The sequence below is a fragment of the Vanessa atalanta genome, chromosome 21 (assembly GCF_905147765.1).
Source record: "Vanessa atalanta chromosome 21, ilVanAtal1.2, whole genome shotgun sequence".
Taxonomy (NCBI): Eukaryota; Metazoa; Arthropoda; class Insecta; order Lepidoptera; family Nymphalidae; genus Vanessa; species Vanessa atalanta.
This window is the reverse complement of record NC_061891.1, coordinates 671,069-690,190: the sequence shown is the minus strand read 5'-3', so window position 1 is coordinate 690,190 and position 19,122 is coordinate 671,069. Positions and strand designations below refer to the sequence as shown.

Genomic DNA, 19,122 nt, shown 5'->3' with positions numbered 1-19,122 from the left:
GCTTGGGTTTGAACCCGAAATCATCGGTTAAGATGCACGCGTTCTAACCACTGGGCCATCTCGGCTCACATTATATATAATTAATAATAATTTAAATTTTTCGTAAATTTAAGGATAAATCTCATTCGACAAATCGTTAGAGATACATACATATATATTTGTATACAGCATTTTATAAACCGGAATCCATACTTTATTTCCTTAGCCAGTTTAATTTGTTGTAAATATAAAGTTCATTCGATAAATAGAAAAATATGGAACTTTTAAAGTTTCTAGACGAAAGATATACTGTATTGATATCCTGAACCAAATATAGCCGCCATAAAAACACCTGAAGCAATAACGGCTGTTTATTCAATCAATATCCATGAAACCGTTGAATCTCATATAATTCTTTAAAACGATTAAATTTAAATAAACATCCGAAATATTAATAAATAACAACGTTGACGCAATTCCGGATCCATACAAACTATACTCGTAACAAAGTTATGTACGTAGTTATTTCACATGATAACATATACATGTACGTTACGTGTCAAACGAAATATGAAACAGTATACGTGCACAAGTGTGCGTGAAAACAGACGCACTCTACCATCACTCTCATAACCCGATGAAATGGTAACCCGACGCGATAGAAGAGATCAGACGCAGGCCCAGCATGCTTAACGAGGACCGATGGGCTACTACGGAAAATCGCCACCACCACCGGCTACTAGGATTCTATCCTAGCGTCTAGACCACAGAGACGTTAAAACCCTATGATCGTATACGTATAGTCTAAAGGTATTTCAGATTCGTTTCTAATGATGACTTAACAAAACTATTTTGTACGTGTAACTTTACAGTCAACAATTATTATGGGGATTATCCGAAAATGTATACATTTTATGCAGTAATAGGTATTTTTAGTGGAACTAAATCATGCAGACGTTTTTTTCCGTTCATTTTCCTTAAAGTGATGCATCTAAATATTAAATTAAATAAAATTGTCCAACTAATTCATTAGTTACCCGAAAATTAGTAAAAGATTGAATATATACGTATATTCAAAATTGATATTCACTCGAATGTATGTTATTCAGAGTTATTGTGTCTATATCTCTTTAAGCGGGTCGAGTCTTCTAGAAGTAAAGGTGATAGTGACGTAATCGATCAGAAATATCCGATTCAAATAATACTATAGCAGACATATATTTTTTTCCTTATCACGAATTCGTTAGTCAACATTGAGACAAATCGTCTAGCAAGTAAGAATAATGACAAGTTAGCAATTAATGACTCGAGTCATTAAATGCACAAATATTGATATAAATTAATTGTCAACAAGTTGTCTATCTCTAATATGACGACTGCTAAAGACTCACAAACGACAATTGGAATACTTACATTTATAACAGCTAAATGAGTTGAATGACAACTGTCCATACATCTAAAATCCAAATAGAACCTTAAAGTGTCAAGTGGCGTAGTAATGCTCTTTGACTTATATAACAGTTGACAAAAATACACTTATGGCAAGAGGACATTTCAATGAACAGTTCTGACATAATTGAAAGGTTTTTTATTTAGACTGATAAATAAGGCAAGAGAAAATAAAAAATCCTTCTAAAAAATTCGAATATTTCCTGCACCAGAGTTGCGTGAAGTGAAACTACGAAAAAAATCACTTGGAGATGTTTGAAATCGAAGCTTATTGTAACTAAACATATTATTAGTATATTCATATTCGTGATCTATAATTTCATCTAATTCGAAAATTTGATTCGGCTAGAATACTATCAATTACTTAAATAAGGTTACACTAATAAAAGCATTACATTAACTTATTGATAGTAAAAAAAAACTACTAATGGTTTGTGTTATATCACTCTACAACCCTAAGGAGGGAATCAGTAACTATGAATGTCAGCCAATCCTGTACTAACTATAAAGTACTCTATGTACACTATGCACGTCAGACTCATCTAGATTGGGTGCGGCCAAAACCGCGGAACAAAGCTAGTCATGAAACGATTCCAACCTGAAAAGGAAACAGATATCGATCCGAGCGGCATTTCAAATAAAAGTGACATACCTTGGCCCCGGTGCGGTTCCACACGAGCACCTTGTGTCCCGAGTTCAGCAAGTTCTTCACGATGCCGCCGCCCATGATGCCCAGCCCGAGGAAGCCGAACTTCATCTGGCTCGCTTTAATGTTCTTCTCCAGCAGCGTCTCCGACACGTTCTCCAAGTCCAGCGGAGGCGTCTCCTGCGTGGAGCGACTCGTTAGTCACCATCGTATCAACTTATGTTCTACGATTCTCATTTATTTAGTGTTAGGTTAATACTCGGCTGTAAAGCCTGTTCTTATATCTTAAACTTTGACGAGAGTAGTCTCCCAATAAAAATCCAATTTTCTTTCAACTTACAGGTCTCAGTATATTCGATGGACGATGCAAGAGACTGGACTTCTTCGAAAACGAGTGATTCAACATGGAAGGTTTCTCGTTCGCCATGTCACTGTCCGTGAACGAGCGGGAGATGCTCTTAACCTTCTTGCGCGGCGTCCCCTTGAGACCGGTCGAGGATGAGCGCTTGATAGACTTCACCTTTGAAATGCCCAAACGTATCTATAAATATTGAGAATTGATAAATGAAAATAGTGGCGTATTATACTCTGTGACCATGTTCAGATACTTCTAGTCATACATTAATAATAATTAATTATTTATACGATACCTATAATATCACGTGGTAAACAAAATCAAAATATTTATTATTAGTAGACATTACGATTCTTCGTACACACTAAGCAATTTTTAAATACCAGACAGGACCAAAAATCATTGCTATCTTTTAAATAAGCTAAAATAAACTTAGTTAAATCTATCTATTGTACATGAACTAAAACGAATAAATGTATAATACTACTAGTATTGCATTGCATTTCTGTTGCTAGATTTGACCTACATATACTAAGAGGTGCAGTTAAAATGTTTTTTTTATGAATCATAGGACCCGTAACTCTTTCTAATTTATTTAATACCATAGTTTAAATAAATCATAAGCATTTACACAGATAAACATAAATAGTTTTCAAACCATTTCTTTTATATGTTAGTTCTTTATGAATCAATTTTTATAATGACCGCAATAAAATTTAAATGATGACGTGCACACAATGCAACATAACCCCAGATACGTATATATTTCAAACCTACCGTATGAATAACTATTTTACTCGCCTTTGTATAAAGTTCATTTTAAATTAACAATGTAATGTTTGATAATTTAACCTGCTCTCTACGATATGTATCATTTAAAAACTGTCCTCGAAGCTGCTTTTATCATTTCTCATCAAAAACAACTCTTGGTGATACAAAAGTGAATAAATATAATAAACATCATACAAACTGTACCCACCTTTAAAACAACAATGGTTTATCTCCTGATCAAATACATGCAATCAATTTTCGACTTTATTACCTTAGGCGTGGCGCTCTTTTTCTTAACCTCGGGGGTAGTGATCTCTTCCTCCGGTGGTTTCTCGTCGGAGCTGTCCTCTTTCATGACATCTTTTAGTTTGTCGAATTCCTCTTCAGGGTTACGAGCGTGTTCATCGAAATCACCGAATTTCTAATGACAATAACATAATTTTTTAAACTAACAGTAAGATAAACTACTTTCGATTTAAAATATATATATAAATTTTGATATTTCGTTTTATAAATAAATAAATACTTTGAAAAACGAGTGTTATTATTTATTAATAAATTTAATAAAATATTATTATATATTGTTATCGTTATATGTATAAAACTTTTTCACATGTGTAAGTTACTAACTCCACAGATGGACCAATTTTGATATTTAAGTAGGTCCATGGATGTTTAGATTGGACCCGGCAGGTGGCGCGGCGATCAGGAATTAAATATAATTCTTATTTAACCCGGAGGAAATCTGGATGGTGTATTTAATTTAGAACCCGAATGTTGACAAATCTAACTGACTAATGATTATTCAATTATTCTCTAATATGCTAATTATATAAAAAATCACTGGAAATATTATATATTAATACTCTATCAATCACTTCGAAAATGAAAAACGAAATCATAGCGCATCTATTATGTACCCTTGACGTTATTTATTACAATTCAAAAAATATATAATATCATAACAAAACATATATATTAAAAACTTTAACGGAAATCATCCGAAGATTGCGGAGAAATTGGTCGTTTCTATTATATTTGATTATTGCTATCTCAATTTATAGACTTTATTCTAACTTCCTCTTTTTATTTGTAACAATTGTTTGAACCATCATAAAATTTGGAGTACAACAAAGAACATAGGCTAACCTAACAATTAGACGCGGTCGAAGACAACGCGTGTAATGTTATTACTGGATAGTACTTAAAAACTTTATCTTAATTTCTATGCAAGCTGTACTTGCGTCTTCGAACCAAGAATATCCAATAAATATCATAGTTCAGGCATGTGTCTTCAATTGAAACCCTGCTTTCTAACTCAGAACCAATATTAAACTAATAAGACGACAATAGATATGGATAATACATTTCTAACTAGCATTTAAGATCACACACAACACTGACTTGACATTTAAATCAAGAGTTCTTCTCTAAGGTTACGTTATTTAAAGTCTCTAATCAAATAGTTTTCATTGTATACGATCCTAGATACAATAACATCAAATCTATATTCATTCACAGTCCTCAAATGCAGATATTTTAATGCTGAGACTATTTAACAGAAGGAATAAATAAAAATGATTTGTAATAAACAAATCAGTTCTCATAGTCGGCACATTGTCAATCTAAGAAATTGTTAAGCTTATGTATGGATAGGAGCTACTAATAATCTGTTGTCCATACATATAGCATATATAGCAGATGTATAGCTGGTTTATTGATCGTCTGTATGTTATGATCAATAAATAATATCTTTCGATATTTAATTAATCTGATATCTATAATAATCCGGCAAGTGGTCCTACATGTATAATATACTATAATTAATGATATATTAAATCAACCGTTACATATAATCGTCGCAGACGTTTTTTACAGTTCAACACACTTTTCTATAGAAAGCATGCATATATGTACTCGTACTATAGAAACCGCGTTCGTAAAAGCGCATTCTCTCGAACGTTTTCGGTTATCTTTATAAATTATTATTTTAACGTGGTAATTTTTCTAGGCCATACGTTATGATCCATCCTGAGGGTTATCTCTAAATATTAGTGAAAGAATCTTTAAGATTACATGAGTAGCTTCGGAGATTAGGTCCTTGGTCTAAACTTAGACATTATATATTATTTTTCTAACTAACACAGCATCTTGTTTGTTTGTTGTTTTATTTTAATTTCTTAAAAAAATGTGTCAAAAGTATTGTTTTCATTCGTGATCGTTTTACAATATATTCTTGTACGCCTTATATTTTACGACATACATAGTTACGACACACGTTGATGTTCGTAAACTTTATATTAATTTAATAATATACAATTAATGTGTTCAATAAAAATAATAACTAATTTCTTGACTGTCCTTCTCGGTAGAATCTATACTTCAAAATTGCTGTAGATTTACATCTTGTACATTACGATTAAAACTTAATCTATAATAATAATTTATTTTTAAACTCTAAAAAAATAAATTTAAGTTTAAATTTATATAAAAGATTAAATCATAAAAAATATACTTTAAAAAATGTTCTTTTAACGAGGGAAGGTACAAAAGTCCGCGAAATGGAAGGATTATAAGTCTAGTAACAATTTTTGCTTTACAATATAATTAATGTCATATAGTGGCTGGTTCTTGAACGTCTGATAATAATTTTAATTCTGGTAACTATTTTTTTTTGTTTGGTTAGGTTTGGTAAGTATAAGCAGCGTGGGGATAAATCCGAAAGGACTATAGGGTGGGTGAACAAGCGTCTTGAACCCTTATTTGTTTAACGCCGTCGCAACTTTAATGTAGTCGAGTCGAGTCGTCGAGTTGTCTGCCAAAAGCAACACCTTTGGATAAATATCTTCTATCAGAGACTATTTACAAGTGCCATTTAGGAGTACTCTTTGGTTACTCTTCATCCCGGTAGATTTAGATACCGCAAGCTCTTTCAGGATGACGTACCGTTTTTATGCCATTGCTGCTTTATTTCAGGACCCAAGCGATGATTATATGACTCGGTTTATTTCGATGGAAAATCGATGTACGATCCTCAGATCGTACATCGAATGTATGGTGAGCCATACAACTCTAACTAGAGCGGTGTGGTGCTTCAACAGCAGATGCTTTTGATAAGGCGTGAGCATAATATGGCCACTCAAAGGTGACTCGTGTCAAACCCAGATTATTAGGTAAGATCCTCGTAATCGTGGTAATCTAACGAATACAGATTAATATCTTCTTTCAATAATTTTTCGAGTTCTGACATGGGTGATTTCAAAATAATTCCTGATGTCGTTAAATATCAAGCTACTTATAAAATGTTTTAACCAAGACAATGAGTTTTATAGACAGTTGCCATCTCACTCATTATGATTTGAGAGAATTTTTCTGCTTGGTTACGGACTTAACAGAGCACGACGTTCAAATTTTCTCTATTATTGCAGTTTTTTTCCAGATTGACATGTTTGTTGTTACGTTATCTTGTAAAGTTAGTATATAAACTTTAAGGTCTTTTCACGTATGTTGATATCAATAAAATATCCCTACCCCATCCATCCTCCTTCTGTTCATAATTGAAGTGGCCATTACAGCCATTCAAATAATATATTATATATATCTTTATAGCTTTTTAAAAAAAACATTTTCATCCGGACATTATCGCCGGGGCATAAGGCCCACAGGTTCAATGTTAATTTTGAATAGAAGTAGCAGAATATTTAATATAATCTTGTTTAGCACACTGGCAGGTCTTTGTGTAAGCCTGTCACGGTAGGTACCACCCAGTCTTACTTTATTTCACCACTAAACACCAGCACTAAGTCCTGGTCTTGGTTGTGTACCGGTTAGAACAGTGTGTCAACGTAATTACATGCACAAAGAAATAAGCTTATTAGTCCCCAGACTTGGGGGCACATTGACGATGTCAATAATGGATAATATTTCTAACAGTCTATGAGCGGTGACGACCACTTACCATCAGATGGCCCATTTCCCAGTCCACCTACCTAGAATATATAAGTACGAATGACATAAATAAGATTTATCACATATAAATCAACCAGCGTTAAAATGTTGCTGTAATTTTTTATTTCTAAATATTTTTTAAGTTTTGATATTGATTTGAATATAAACTATATTGATTTAAAATAAACTATCACAAAAGCATAAAAACAATAATAAACAAAATCAACACCAACATCTCGTAACATAAGCATTTCCAAAATTAATAATAATGAAATCAAATAGTTTAAAGCAAGACAAATGAACAAACGCTTCATTAATTTAAAATCATGTTATGAATATGATAGACAATCTGTTGTCACATGTTGGTATGATATGTTGGTAACCTGTACCACAGTTGAAAAATGACCCTTATGGCACTTGTGAATAGATCTCCAAATACACTGACAATCCTAGATATGTCACAAAAAGGAACGTATAAAAACTAACCTCAGGATTTTCAATATATTCCTCAATTTGGGCGACCGCTTCCTTAAATGCTGCGGTTTTGCAGGACTTGATCAGCTGCTCCTTGTGTTCCTGGTAGGGCTTTATATTATGCTCTTCAATCCAGGCACTGTGGACAAAAAATACATTTATTTCTTTGTTTCCTTCTTGAGGCAATTCTACTTACCAAGTTAGATATCTGCTTGGGATGGTAAAAAAAGTGGTTCGAACGTATGCAATAACCTAACTTTTAATGGTTTTTGTTTTTTTTTTATGAAAATATCTAATGGCTATCGTAGTCGTCACCATCACCCATTGCATTGGCTTTGTAAGGAACATTCCAATCCTTCGCCAAAGCGTTACCAACTTTGGAAACTAAGATGAATGGTCTTGAACCCGTATTTACAATAACACATTCAACCCGGATCACATCAATACAAAGTATGGCTATTTGGCGGTAGAATATGTGGTACGGGCACACACACGGGCTCATAAAGCTCTTTTACGAAGCAAAATATTTTTTCCCTCGTACTTGTAAGTTTTCACATAAGATCAAGAAAAATTAATTAAATTACATGATAATTTCATTTTTACATGACAAAAATTTACTCTTTAAAAGACAGCAACTTAACTGTACCCACAAGTAATGCCCTATATGTGTACCAGTCAGAAATATGTCACGAATAGCTTCAATACATTTGTTTTTAGGGACAATAGGACGCATGTGGCGCGATTACAATTAAACAAACTGTTAATTAGGGAGATCCTAAGTTCAGATATGGGATATGGGCCCTTCAGATTTCTAAGTGTTGTGAGTGCCATTGAGATGATGGCAGTATTGATATTGGACTAACTTTTATATGGAAAAACATAAAAGAGAGTCGAGGCTTTTTTAGGGTTACAAAAAGTTGTTATGAGTTCTTTGCTATACGTGAAATACGAGACTGAATTATCAAAAAATAATAATATTATTACTTTAGGATGTAAACTTAGAAATCGTCGGAGAGCCAAAGTTCTCCTGCTGCATCAACCATCTCAATAATAGAGACTAATTTAGTCTAAAACGTATTACTAGAATAGTAAGGAAAATTAATTTGCATTTTTGAGTACAATAATTTATAATTTTTAAACGTATATCCTGAACTTGAAAAATACAATTTCCTAAAAAAAAAATATATATATTTATATAAAATGGTAGTTGCGTGAGTAATCTGAAAGTAGGCAGCATCAGATAAGAAGTAATGGCAAGAAACAATTTTCCTAGTCTTCCTTGTAAACGTATTTCAACACAAGCCAAAGATTGTCAAGACCTCATGATAAATGATCATCTTCGCCAGTAGACAATACAATCTATTAGAAATATAAACCGTTTCTTAAAGCCAATGCACCGCAAAGGTACTGGTAAGGTAAGGTGCCTGTAATTAGTGGCCGAATCACCTTTAAAACCTGATAAAAAAAAACTGATGTTTGGTACCCGAGGTATAAAACTACAGATGGGTTTGTACAGGGCAAAGCCTGCTGATAAATATTACACAGATATCTTGAAAATAACCATATAAATATAAATAGACGGTAGAGTTGTCTACGAAGCCTAATTCAATATCATTCCTATAAAAATATTTTCGCAAGTTTCAAATTAGTGATGTAGAATTACTTGTACGGGTTTTAGTTACTGATGTACAATAACGATGCGTTACATATAAGAACTGGGTGTAAAAAACAAACTCATAAAGCTGGCGTCACATAAACACTGAAATAAATGCTACTTGCCAATGCACAAGTGAGCAATTTATAGCCTTATACTCAATATAAGGCATGGACGATACTGGAGAAATGAGACCATTTTTTAATGACAAGCAGTTTTGAATGTTTATTAAGAAACAGGCGACATGCCTAAAATTTCCCCTTAACTTATACTATCTAGTGTTCTCATGCTATCTCGCTCGAACATTACTCGCATCTCATTTACTCTTAACAGTTGGAAAAAGTTGACAAATGCAAATCGCTTCCTATTTGAATATTTAGTTTAAATTGTTTACAAAATAATATAATTAATATTGCACTAAATATACAGTGATTTATTTATACTTTTCTTATTCACTCGTATATACTAATTCAAAAACTCCAAAACAAATTGTCAACAAAAATATTTTCTATTTGGCCAATTATCTCAGTATAGTACTGTATACCGTCCACATCGAACGCGCAATGTACATTATATATAACATTTAATGTTTACCTTTGCTCGTAATAAAATTCAATCTTATACCTTATGAGGTATAAGGTTTATTTTACAATACAAAAAAATACAAATAAAAAAGGGTTAGTATTTGTACAATAATTTACATAAAACATATTTTATTGGACGACTTTGTATTACATTTGATATGTTTATCAAACGTAATAGGAGTTACATTACGATTGAATTTTTCTTAAAAAAAAAAATCCTTTTGAAAATATCATTTCATTAGCATTATGTCAAACACATCACATAGAAGAGTAAAGATAATTATGGCATAAATATAATATAAATCTAAACACATTTACTTTGTGTAAGTCCTGGGTACCACCCACTACATAGTATTGTTGAGTGCCAATTTGAAGGGAAAGCAAGTCAGTTTACGGCACAAGGGAAATAAAACGAGTTCCTAAGGTTGGTGCAGTATTGACAATGTAAGGACTGTTAAAAATTTCTTACGGCGGCAATGTCTATAGACGATGGTGACCACATATCATCAGGGGGCCCATTAGCATCGTAAAAAAAACAGTCTCATATTGTTTTTTTTGTTGGCTGTACTTTTAGGTTTTCATAGACTATTAAAAACTTCCGATAAGAAAATGCTGCTTCTATTAATGCTACATTTCCACGGTATATTTATTTATATTATACATATTTTTGCAATGTTTTCTAGTAATAGTTAATTATTTTTTTATTGCCTTATATATGGACTCTTTACCGCATTATATGCATTAAAATGTTTTAAAATGTTACCCATAAACATAAGATGATACATATTTTAATTAGATCTAGATATATGATACGATGCTGACTCTAGATGCAGTGCAATCATGGATACATTTTGTATGTTGAAAATTGAGCATTATTTCAATAAAGTAATACAGGTAATGTATAAAAATATATCAAACGGACACTCTTTTTTGTTTAATAATCATTTAAAACTAAGTATATCATTATTTGAAATCCAGACCTCTTACTACAAAAACCCGTATATAGTATCATGTTGAAAGTCCCAACGATGATAGTGTCAATTGTAAATCATTTGTATATATAAAAAAAAAAATTTAATTTAAAAAATATTATGAGTATTCTTAGTTTAGATAAAGTATCAATAGTTTATTATTCAACATCAGTTCTCTAGTTGTTAGCTAGCTATGATCAAACGAAGGGGCTGCTACAATGCCAGCTAAGAAAATCAGAATTTCCCGCCAAATAAATATTCAAATAGCACCAATATAAATCAGATGCACAGTTTTAGCTGTAACTTCCATTACTATAATAGGACATCTACAAAACCTTTTTTTTGTATAAATAATGTTTATGTTGTTACAAATGTAAAATTGTTCACTTACAATAACAAAACATTATTAAGCTTCTGACAAAACTATGGAACATTTTGAATTATATTTAGCGAATGAAACAAATTTTATCTATAACTACTAGAGGTCATTTTTAGAAAATAATTAATAACTCAAGAACTCAAACAAGATTTAAAATTATAATATATGTCTGAATGGTTAAAACTTAGTAGAATGGCTATATGCAGGGCCATCTGATTACCAGCCGTGCATCTCATATTCTACTACAAAACAGCAATACTTAGTATTATTGAATACAAGTTAGATAGGTCAGTGAGCCAGTGTAATTACAGGAACAAGGGACAAAAGACTTAGTTTCTAACAATGGTTGTATTAGTTTTTCTGCCTAAAAAGTAATAAAGAAAATTTCTTTGAAAATAAATATCTTTTTTATCTCTACATTAAAATTGTTTATTTTTAGATATACCAAATCAACTAATACTATCAAGTAGCAATTATAGACTATTACATTACATTCAGTAATTTTTAAAGAGAATAATTTTTCACCTGTCATCAAATTTATTGGTTTTCTTTTAAATTATGATTTATTTAAAATCACATGCTAATTAATAATTTATGAAGACATAGTCTAATCATATATATATATATATATATATTAAATGAAAAGACTGATATCTTGTTGTGTACAAAGTGTTTGTCAAAGTTATAAAATAAGTTTTCAAATATATAATTAATTTTTCAATATGTTGTCAATATTAAATCATAGATTTTATAAAGGATTGTTATGTTTATAATATTTATTCTTTAGAAAAATAACATACAACTTATATTTTGTAAAAAAAATAATACCATAGTTTTAAAATAACTGACTACTATATAAGTCCTATATTCAAAATATATGACATACTTACTAATTATTAGTTCCAAAAAAGTAAATGCATTGTACATTCATTGCCTTCTTTGGAGGTTTCAGCTCCGGAGTAGGGATGGCAACCTGAAAAATGAACATCAAATAGTTAGGTAAAGCTCGATTACTTACCAAAATATAGGGCAATGTTTTGTCCTTCTTTCTCATGCACTTGTTTAAGTTGGATAGAATGTGATGTTTAATATGAATTTATTATCGGTTGTTTACAAGCAGAGTATCTATTTTGTCTCTTTTAAAGTCTTGTATCAACTTGGCGGCAGCATGAGATACCGTAATTAGTAGAATACACGATATGTACAATACATAAGCGTCTACATTCGCTCTTACAAAAAATTCCCGCTCATTAATTCTATACGACTACTACTTTGAAATACATCATCGAAAAAGTCAGTTTTAGATATGTTTACATTTTGATAATATATTTCTATGATTTTGTCGATAAAAGTTAGCATTTTTACATCAAAATAGCGTTTTAAAGAGACTCACCCGGCCGGGCCAAGGGCTGAACCCCTTCATTTTTGCCCTGTAACAAATAAAATTTTGGAGCTTAGTAACACTATAAAAATGTTACTTTAGTTTTCACTATTTAAATGTAAGTTTTAACTACATACCAAACTAAATCACCAAGTTTATATGCAACAGACATGGTGTACGTCCTCTCCTTACAAATTTCCACGACGAACTAAATCAAAAATAATCTAGATCAACATAAACTTTTCCGCGTTGCATTTATTGTCTATGGTCTTTGCATAAGTTACAAAAGGTCTTAAAACACTTGAAAAATATTAGTTTTATTTCTATTTATTCTGGTTTATTTATTGATGAATATATATTTAAGTTTAAAAACAAATAAATTTGTTAGTTTTTCAATTATCTATAACATTATTTATAATCTGGATACAAAATAAAATGCTGCCATGCTTGCTGATTTCCCTTTTAAATTACTATATATGTAAATTATAAATAATTAAAAAAATATGAATGTGAAAAATAAGAAAGCATAAGTAGTTTTAAATATTTATTAACGCTTAAGTAATTTATTTATTTGTACTGCTGACTTGTAAAAAAACATCGAAAATCAGTCTTTTTAAATCTGTTTGATATGTTTGCTAGTTTTTTTCATTACATAGGTATAAAATTAAAGAAAATTGCGAAAGAAGTAACTTATTAGTCAATTCATTAAGCTAGGAAAAAATATCAAAAATCGAGCATTCTTGAAGTATTTTTGATGCGCAATCAGTCATTCTTAATTATTTTTTTCAATTGAAGTAACAAATTTACGAAATTTAAGATGCTTCTTTGTAGCATACAAAGAACTGTAAAGTGTGTAGTGACTTTAATTAAAATAAAATTACTTTCCCTTTAATTTATTACATATGTGATACTCTGTGGTTACTGGTTAACTAGATTGACATTACAGACAGTAAATAAGCACTAGATTCGATTGACATCTAATTTATAATTGTTTTTGAAAAAAGTTATGTTTTCAATAGATTTTTTGAATGAAAGTAGATTGAAAGGGTGATAAAATAAAGAAAAAATGTCAAAACGATTTATATATCCACAACAATACGGGGAAAGAAAAAAGGCTAAACTTGATATTTCCATATCCGATCATAATTTTCCATTGAGTCAAAATGCTGGACCTAGCAAAGGTTTAAATTTACGTGTTTATTTTGTTATATTTTTTTCTCAAATATAAAACTTTTGGATTTTCAGACGAGTGATTAATTTTGTTTACTCTTTCGTTTAGATATTGAACAAACAGACACTTGGGGAGATGACAATGATGACGAAATACTTCTATTGGCGAGCCAAGCTTGCGAAGAAGCGTTTACAGAACATAACAATACTACATTACCTGATTATAGCATGTGTATGCAACCTTCGACAACAAGCACTCAAATTAGCAAATCCATTCCAAGTACCTCAAAGTCTAGCTTTACTTTCAAGAAACCTTTTAGTCCAACAAATGCAATATCAACAAAAATGAGAGATAGCTTCAAAACAATATCGTCACCACTACCTGGCATGTTTAAAGATTGTAAAAGAGATGGTGTTAATGTTAGTGAGGATATAATAATTAATGACAACATATATAAAAGCCAAAACTCGGACCAAGTTTATCGTCAGTTACTGCAAATACAAGAAGAGAATGCGAAATTGAAGTCAGAAAATGGTAAATTGTTAGAAAAATGTTTTACAAAAGAAGGTGAGGCATCAATTCTCCGGACTCAGCTGAAGACATGCCAAATAGCTGTTGATAATGCAAGGTTAGAGAAAACAAAGGCACAGGAAAAGGCTCAAATAGAATGGTCAGAGAAGTTAACTGCTGTGAATAACCAAATGCATGATTTACGCAATCAATTAGATTTCAAGGTACACTACAATACATTCCACTTTCCTAAATTTCTTAAAAAAAATATCAAAAATATCAACAGTTTTCAATGTTTTACAGAACATGGAAATTATTAGTATCAAAGAGAAATGCAAGATGCTGGAATCAAACAAAGTAAAGCTAACACAAATAACCGTAGCTGGTAGTGACATATCTGCAAGGTAAATATTTTTTTGTAAAATGTATTTTAAATGAAAATAAATAAATTGTACTGAAAAACCTCAATTGTAAATTACAGTCAAAGGCATAACAATAGTATCTATGGAAAGAAAGAAGCTCCAAGTTTTACAAGGAAGGTCAAAACAGTATCAAATAGTGTTCAGACTGAGGATAAGTCTCATTTTTTGAAGCTCAATATAATATTAAGAGAGGGTAATGTCACATTATATACTTTTTAAGCCACTTGTAATCTATAATATGTTAAATATTTTATAAAAGCAAAACCAACTGATATATATTTAGATGTTTCTACATATTATTAAGTACATAGTTCTTAAAGCATATGTATGTACATATGCTTTAAAAACTTTGCTTACTTCTGGGACATCATTGTAGATAATATACTAATATGAATGAATGAATTATCAAAATTGTGCTCTGCTATTTGCTATGTACATAATTTTCTGTCCCATATTTTCTTAAATAGATATTAAATTATTTTTAAATTTCAGAACATTCAAAACTATCACAAATTTTGCCTTTCATTTTGGAACCAACAAAAGATCAATATTCCATTCTGGACTACAATGAAAAGCTTCGACAGCCAAAGGATGTACAGAACAAATGTAGAATATTTAGCACATTCCACAGATTACCAAGTACACCATGTATTGGGAAAGAGATTGAAAAAAGTGATAACAATTTGAGTAGTGTTTATGAAGGGCTCAGTCATTTAGCAGCAAATAAATATGGCACCATTGATATATGTTTAAATGTATGTAAATTTCTATATAAATCTATAGTTAATAGCTGCTTGAGGATGTTATCAATTGTACTTAAATATGATAAATACCCACAAAGAAATCTAGCTGCCCATTAAACTATGGTAAAGATATTATTATAATTTCAGTTCTAAAATGCCCTTTAATTAAGTAGGAATTTACATCACAATTTTATTCAAATAATACATAATGGTACATCTTTGCTTTGATATCAGATTGTGGACATAACCCAAAACTTCATTAAGAATGTTCAGGAAGAACTTGAGATGATTTCCCGGAGGATGACTACAGCCTTCCAAAAGGAAATGGATGAGAGATATATTGAGGCTACTTTTAAGTTGTTGGTAATTGAGAAGAAAGATTTGTTAAGCGGAAGGTAATTTTTTAGATTTCTAATGCATATAATTCAATACATTAGCATTTTCTTATTAAATATAGGAGATATATTTATATATCTATTATTTTGAGTTCTGGTAAGTGTAAACATTAAAGTAACTAATTCCAGATTTCGACTTCCTTAATTATTAATTTTAATAGATACATATATGGCAACCCAAAAAAAAGCCATGATTCCATGATTGTTATAGCTTCTTCAATTATAGTAGGAGTAAAAATATAAAATAAACAAACTTAAGGTTTACTTATTCAATGCAATTAGTGTTGTAATGATTGTGAAAACGCCATTTTATGACAAATTCATAATGTATACCAGAGTTTGCCAAACTTCTTTCTCATAGACAACTTTCAAAATTTAGCTGGTTCTGGTGGATCCCTTGCACCTATATTTCGACCATATTCCCAAAACTCGACGAAAAATGTGAATATTCGAAATTTGCGTTGCAGCTGAGTTGCGAGTTCTTAAAATATTATCTGCATATAATGATAGATGAAGTCAAACCTACATTTTAGTTCTACACTATCGAAAGCAGATGAATTTTCGTAGAACACCACTTACGAATATTAATCCTCCTTTTTTTTTCGTCTCACCAACAAGTCTCCCTTCGAACTCTAGGAGCCCACCTGAACCACTTTGAAAACTAAGGATGTAAATCATATATTAATCAAGATCTCCACCTATGATATAACATAAATCCAATGTCAAAGTTGTTTATTAATCTTTACTCTTCCTTTGTTTTTGTAAAGATTTAATATAGAGATTAGTGCTTTGAAACAAATCATAAATTAGTTAATAAGTATATATTTCTTTTTTATTACATACAGGGCTTTGTATAAGGAGGAACAAGGTATATTAGCACGAAGAATGGTATGTGTTTTATATTACCTTCTGGAAGATACTAGAAATAAGGAATTACTGAATAAAATATTGGAGCACGATAAGAAAAATGATTCAAATGGGCAGTTATATCCTTTTATTAATGATATTAGTCGGATATGTACCTTATTAGATAATACAGTGAGTGTTATTTTTTTAATGCATATGTTGAGATATATTTATCTCAAATTAATGAACGAATAAAATATACATATACTTGTAAAATGTGCTAAAATTTACATACATTTGTTTATTTATAATTGAGAAACAATTATTCATCCATCTTCATTGAAATGTATTTTTTTCCAGACATGCGCCTTATTGTACAGTGGTTTGTTATTATCAATAACTTTATTTTTACAAGCCTTCACAACCAATCACGAAAGAATTAAGCAAATATTACACATATGCAAGTCTATTATAGCTTCTCGACCTATGCCATTTGTTACGAGCGAGATATTAAAATTACTTGGGAAATTAGCATGTGAAGAGAATTTATTATTACAAATGTGTTGCAAAGGTTCAAATGGAAATTTAAAACTGGATTATGATCAAGGCGTCCTATTGTATAAGAAAGGTTCGTTCTATTCAATAATAGTGCCTTTATTTTATCAAATTTCTAAGAATTTATTTTATATTATAAAATTTTGTGAGTTACGACATTCTATTGCACTAAATCTCTATGCTGAAACATTGTATGTGTCAGTAAAAAATATTATACATCTATTAATTTGCATGTGTAACATATCGTAACCATTTAAGGTTTAAATATTTTTTTTTCAGACTCATGTGCATTACAAATCCTCCTTAAACAGACGGAAGTATCTTTAAAATGTATAGAGAAGTATCATGCGGTGGTACAAACATTAGAGATTACGAGAAGTCTACTTAGATTATATTGTATACTAAATAGTCAATCTGACGTCCACTTAGAACAACATAGGTAAGGCCTATTAGTTGATGAATACGATGGTCAGGAGTTTGAAAGAAATACACTAGATATCTTGTTACTAAAATTTGGTGTATTCAACTGACATTTATGCCACGTAAACCAATTCCTTTTACTTTAAATTGAGTGTTATGAATCTTATAAACTTTGATCAAGTAGACTTGTAATTCGCATTCATTGAATTGTTACTTGAATGATGATGCTCATAATATGCTAGAAATCATACATCAGAACATCCATTATAAGATTTTGAAGACACCTACCCCGATTAAGGAACACTTCCATTAATATAATTTATTGTATATATTACAACACCCCCCTTTAGGGAGATGTGAGGAGCTGCGGGCTAGTTTCTTGGTAAAAAATATCTAAGTGCCTAATATGTACCCTTAGTTCCTAAATTCAAAATGAAATAATAAATTGCACAATATTTAAAGATCTAAATACAAAACATACCTTCTTTCATTTTCAGATGTGACTGTCAGACTGTCTTCATACAGGTTATTGTTTTCGCTCTAAGGATATGTGCTGGTTATTTAAATGTTGATAAGTGCACAAAATTAGGTATGTTTTCCATGCTTATAGAGAAAATATCATATAAATTACAAAACATAAAGGGCATTTCCATACTAATGCAGTATTTTGTTAATTAATTTTATTAAAACAATGTCATGAAAGGTTAATTCGATTAACTTTTCAAATGATTATACTCAATGAATGCCTCAAAACCTAAATTAATAAGTTTCGATCATTATTTATTCTAGATAGCTCACAGCATAAAATGGAGACCGACATAATGTCGGTATGTCGAAGCGGAGTGCAGCTTTTGCAGCGTTGTGAAGCGCTATCAGCTGCTGAGGGACCACTGCTAGCACTGTGTCACCGACTTACCACGGCCCTCGGCACTACCATCACCTGTCAGCGCGACCGAGACTTCAGTGAGTCAACTTAACTGAGATATAATAGTAAAAATATCTATGCCATGTTTGACAACAACCAAGTAGATTAGAAGAAAATTATCAAAAATAAAAAGTTGCATTCTGAAAGAGGAAGTTTAAAAATTATTATTTTGTTTTATGTTCATATATTAAATTATAGTATAATCTATTATAAAATAATAATTTTAAAATTGTAGGTAATATGTTATCAGAGATAACAAACACATTCCAAACCTACTCCGAGGAGCTACCACCCAGTTACCAGACAAAGGCTTGGCTCAAGAGCTTTCAGACATTTTCAATTGCAGACTGATTGTGTAAATTTTATTTACAATTATTGTACATAATATAAATTATTTTCTTAAGATTAATTTTGTTTTAATTAACCAAATACGTATATATATTTCTCTTTGACTTTATGTACATTCTACTGCATGCAAAGCTTACTCAAGTGTTTGACTTTTGTTGTGTTTGATGTTGACAAATGTTTTGAATCTCATATGGAA

General features: G+C 30.8%; 2 protein-coding genes across 5 annotated transcripts in view; one reads left to right on the top strand and one right to left on the bottom strand.

The window, feature by feature from the left end:
• Window positions 1-12,790, bottom strand: part of LOC125072497 (putative oxidoreductase GLYR1 homolog) — a 59,314-nt gene extending 46,524 nt beyond the window's left edge. Inside the window, exons 1-7 of one of the 3 annotated variants that reach the window (XM_047683154.1) lie at window positions 12,729-12,790; window positions 12,604-12,640; window positions 12,101-12,183; window positions 7,635-7,761; window positions 3,472-3,621; window positions 2,415-2,615; window positions 2,081-2,254 (exon numbers count right to left, since the gene is read on the bottom strand). In XM_047683154.1, coding sequence (XP_047539110.1) covers window positions 2,081-2,254; window positions 2,415-2,615; window positions 3,472-3,621; window positions 7,635-7,761; window positions 12,101-12,183; window positions 12,604-12,640; window positions 12,729-12,763 — 807 coding nt within the window. In that variant the 5' untranslated portion in view covers window positions 12,764-12,790. The remainder of the gene's footprint in view (window positions 1-2,080; window positions 2,255-2,414; window positions 2,616-3,471; window positions 3,622-7,634; window positions 7,762-12,100; window positions 12,184-12,603; window positions 12,641-12,728) is intronic. The other 2 variants (XM_047683155.1, XM_047683156.1) reach the window with 2 other exon arrangements.
• Window positions 12,791-13,555: 765 nt separating this feature from the next.
• LOC125072299 lies at window positions 13,556-18,956 on the top strand. Of its 2 annotated transcripts, XM_047682873.1 has the most exons (12): window positions 13,556-13,772; window positions 13,871-14,496; window positions 14,576-14,676; window positions 14,754-14,887; window positions 15,187-15,449; window positions 15,672-15,832; window positions 16,678-16,870; window positions 17,039-17,306; window positions 17,513-17,672; window positions 18,151-18,242; window positions 18,443-18,616; window positions 18,814-18,956. In XM_047682873.1, the coding sequence occupies exons 1-12, from the start codon at window positions 13,658-13,660 to the stop codon at window positions 18,927-18,929; spliced, it is 2,403 nt and encodes an 800-aa protein (XP_047538829.1). In that variant the 5' UTR covers window positions 13,556-13,657; the 3' UTR covers window positions 18,930-18,956. The 2 variants fall into 2 exon arrangements, with proteins under 2 accessions (XP_047538829.1, XP_047538830.1); XM_047682874.1 differs by lacking the exon at window positions 18,814-18,956 and having other exon boundaries at window positions 18,447-18,609.
• Window positions 18,957-19,122: the final 166 nt, after the last annotated feature.

What these genes read in the sequence shown, in the direction of transcription:
- LOC125072299 (XM_047682873.1), top strand. Translation starts at nt 13,658, where the DNA reads ATGTCAAAACGATTTATATATCCACAACAATACGGGGAAAGAAAAAAG. An exon ending in CAATATAATATTAAGAGAGG is followed by an intron (nt 14,888 to 15,186) that starts GTAATGTCACAT and finishes TTTAAATTTCAG; the next exon opens with AACATTCAAAACTATCACAA. An exon ending in GTCCACTTAGAACAACATAG is followed by an intron (nt 17,673 to 18,150) that starts GTAAGGCCTATT and finishes TTTCATTTTCAG; the next exon opens with ATGTGACTGTCAGACTGTCT.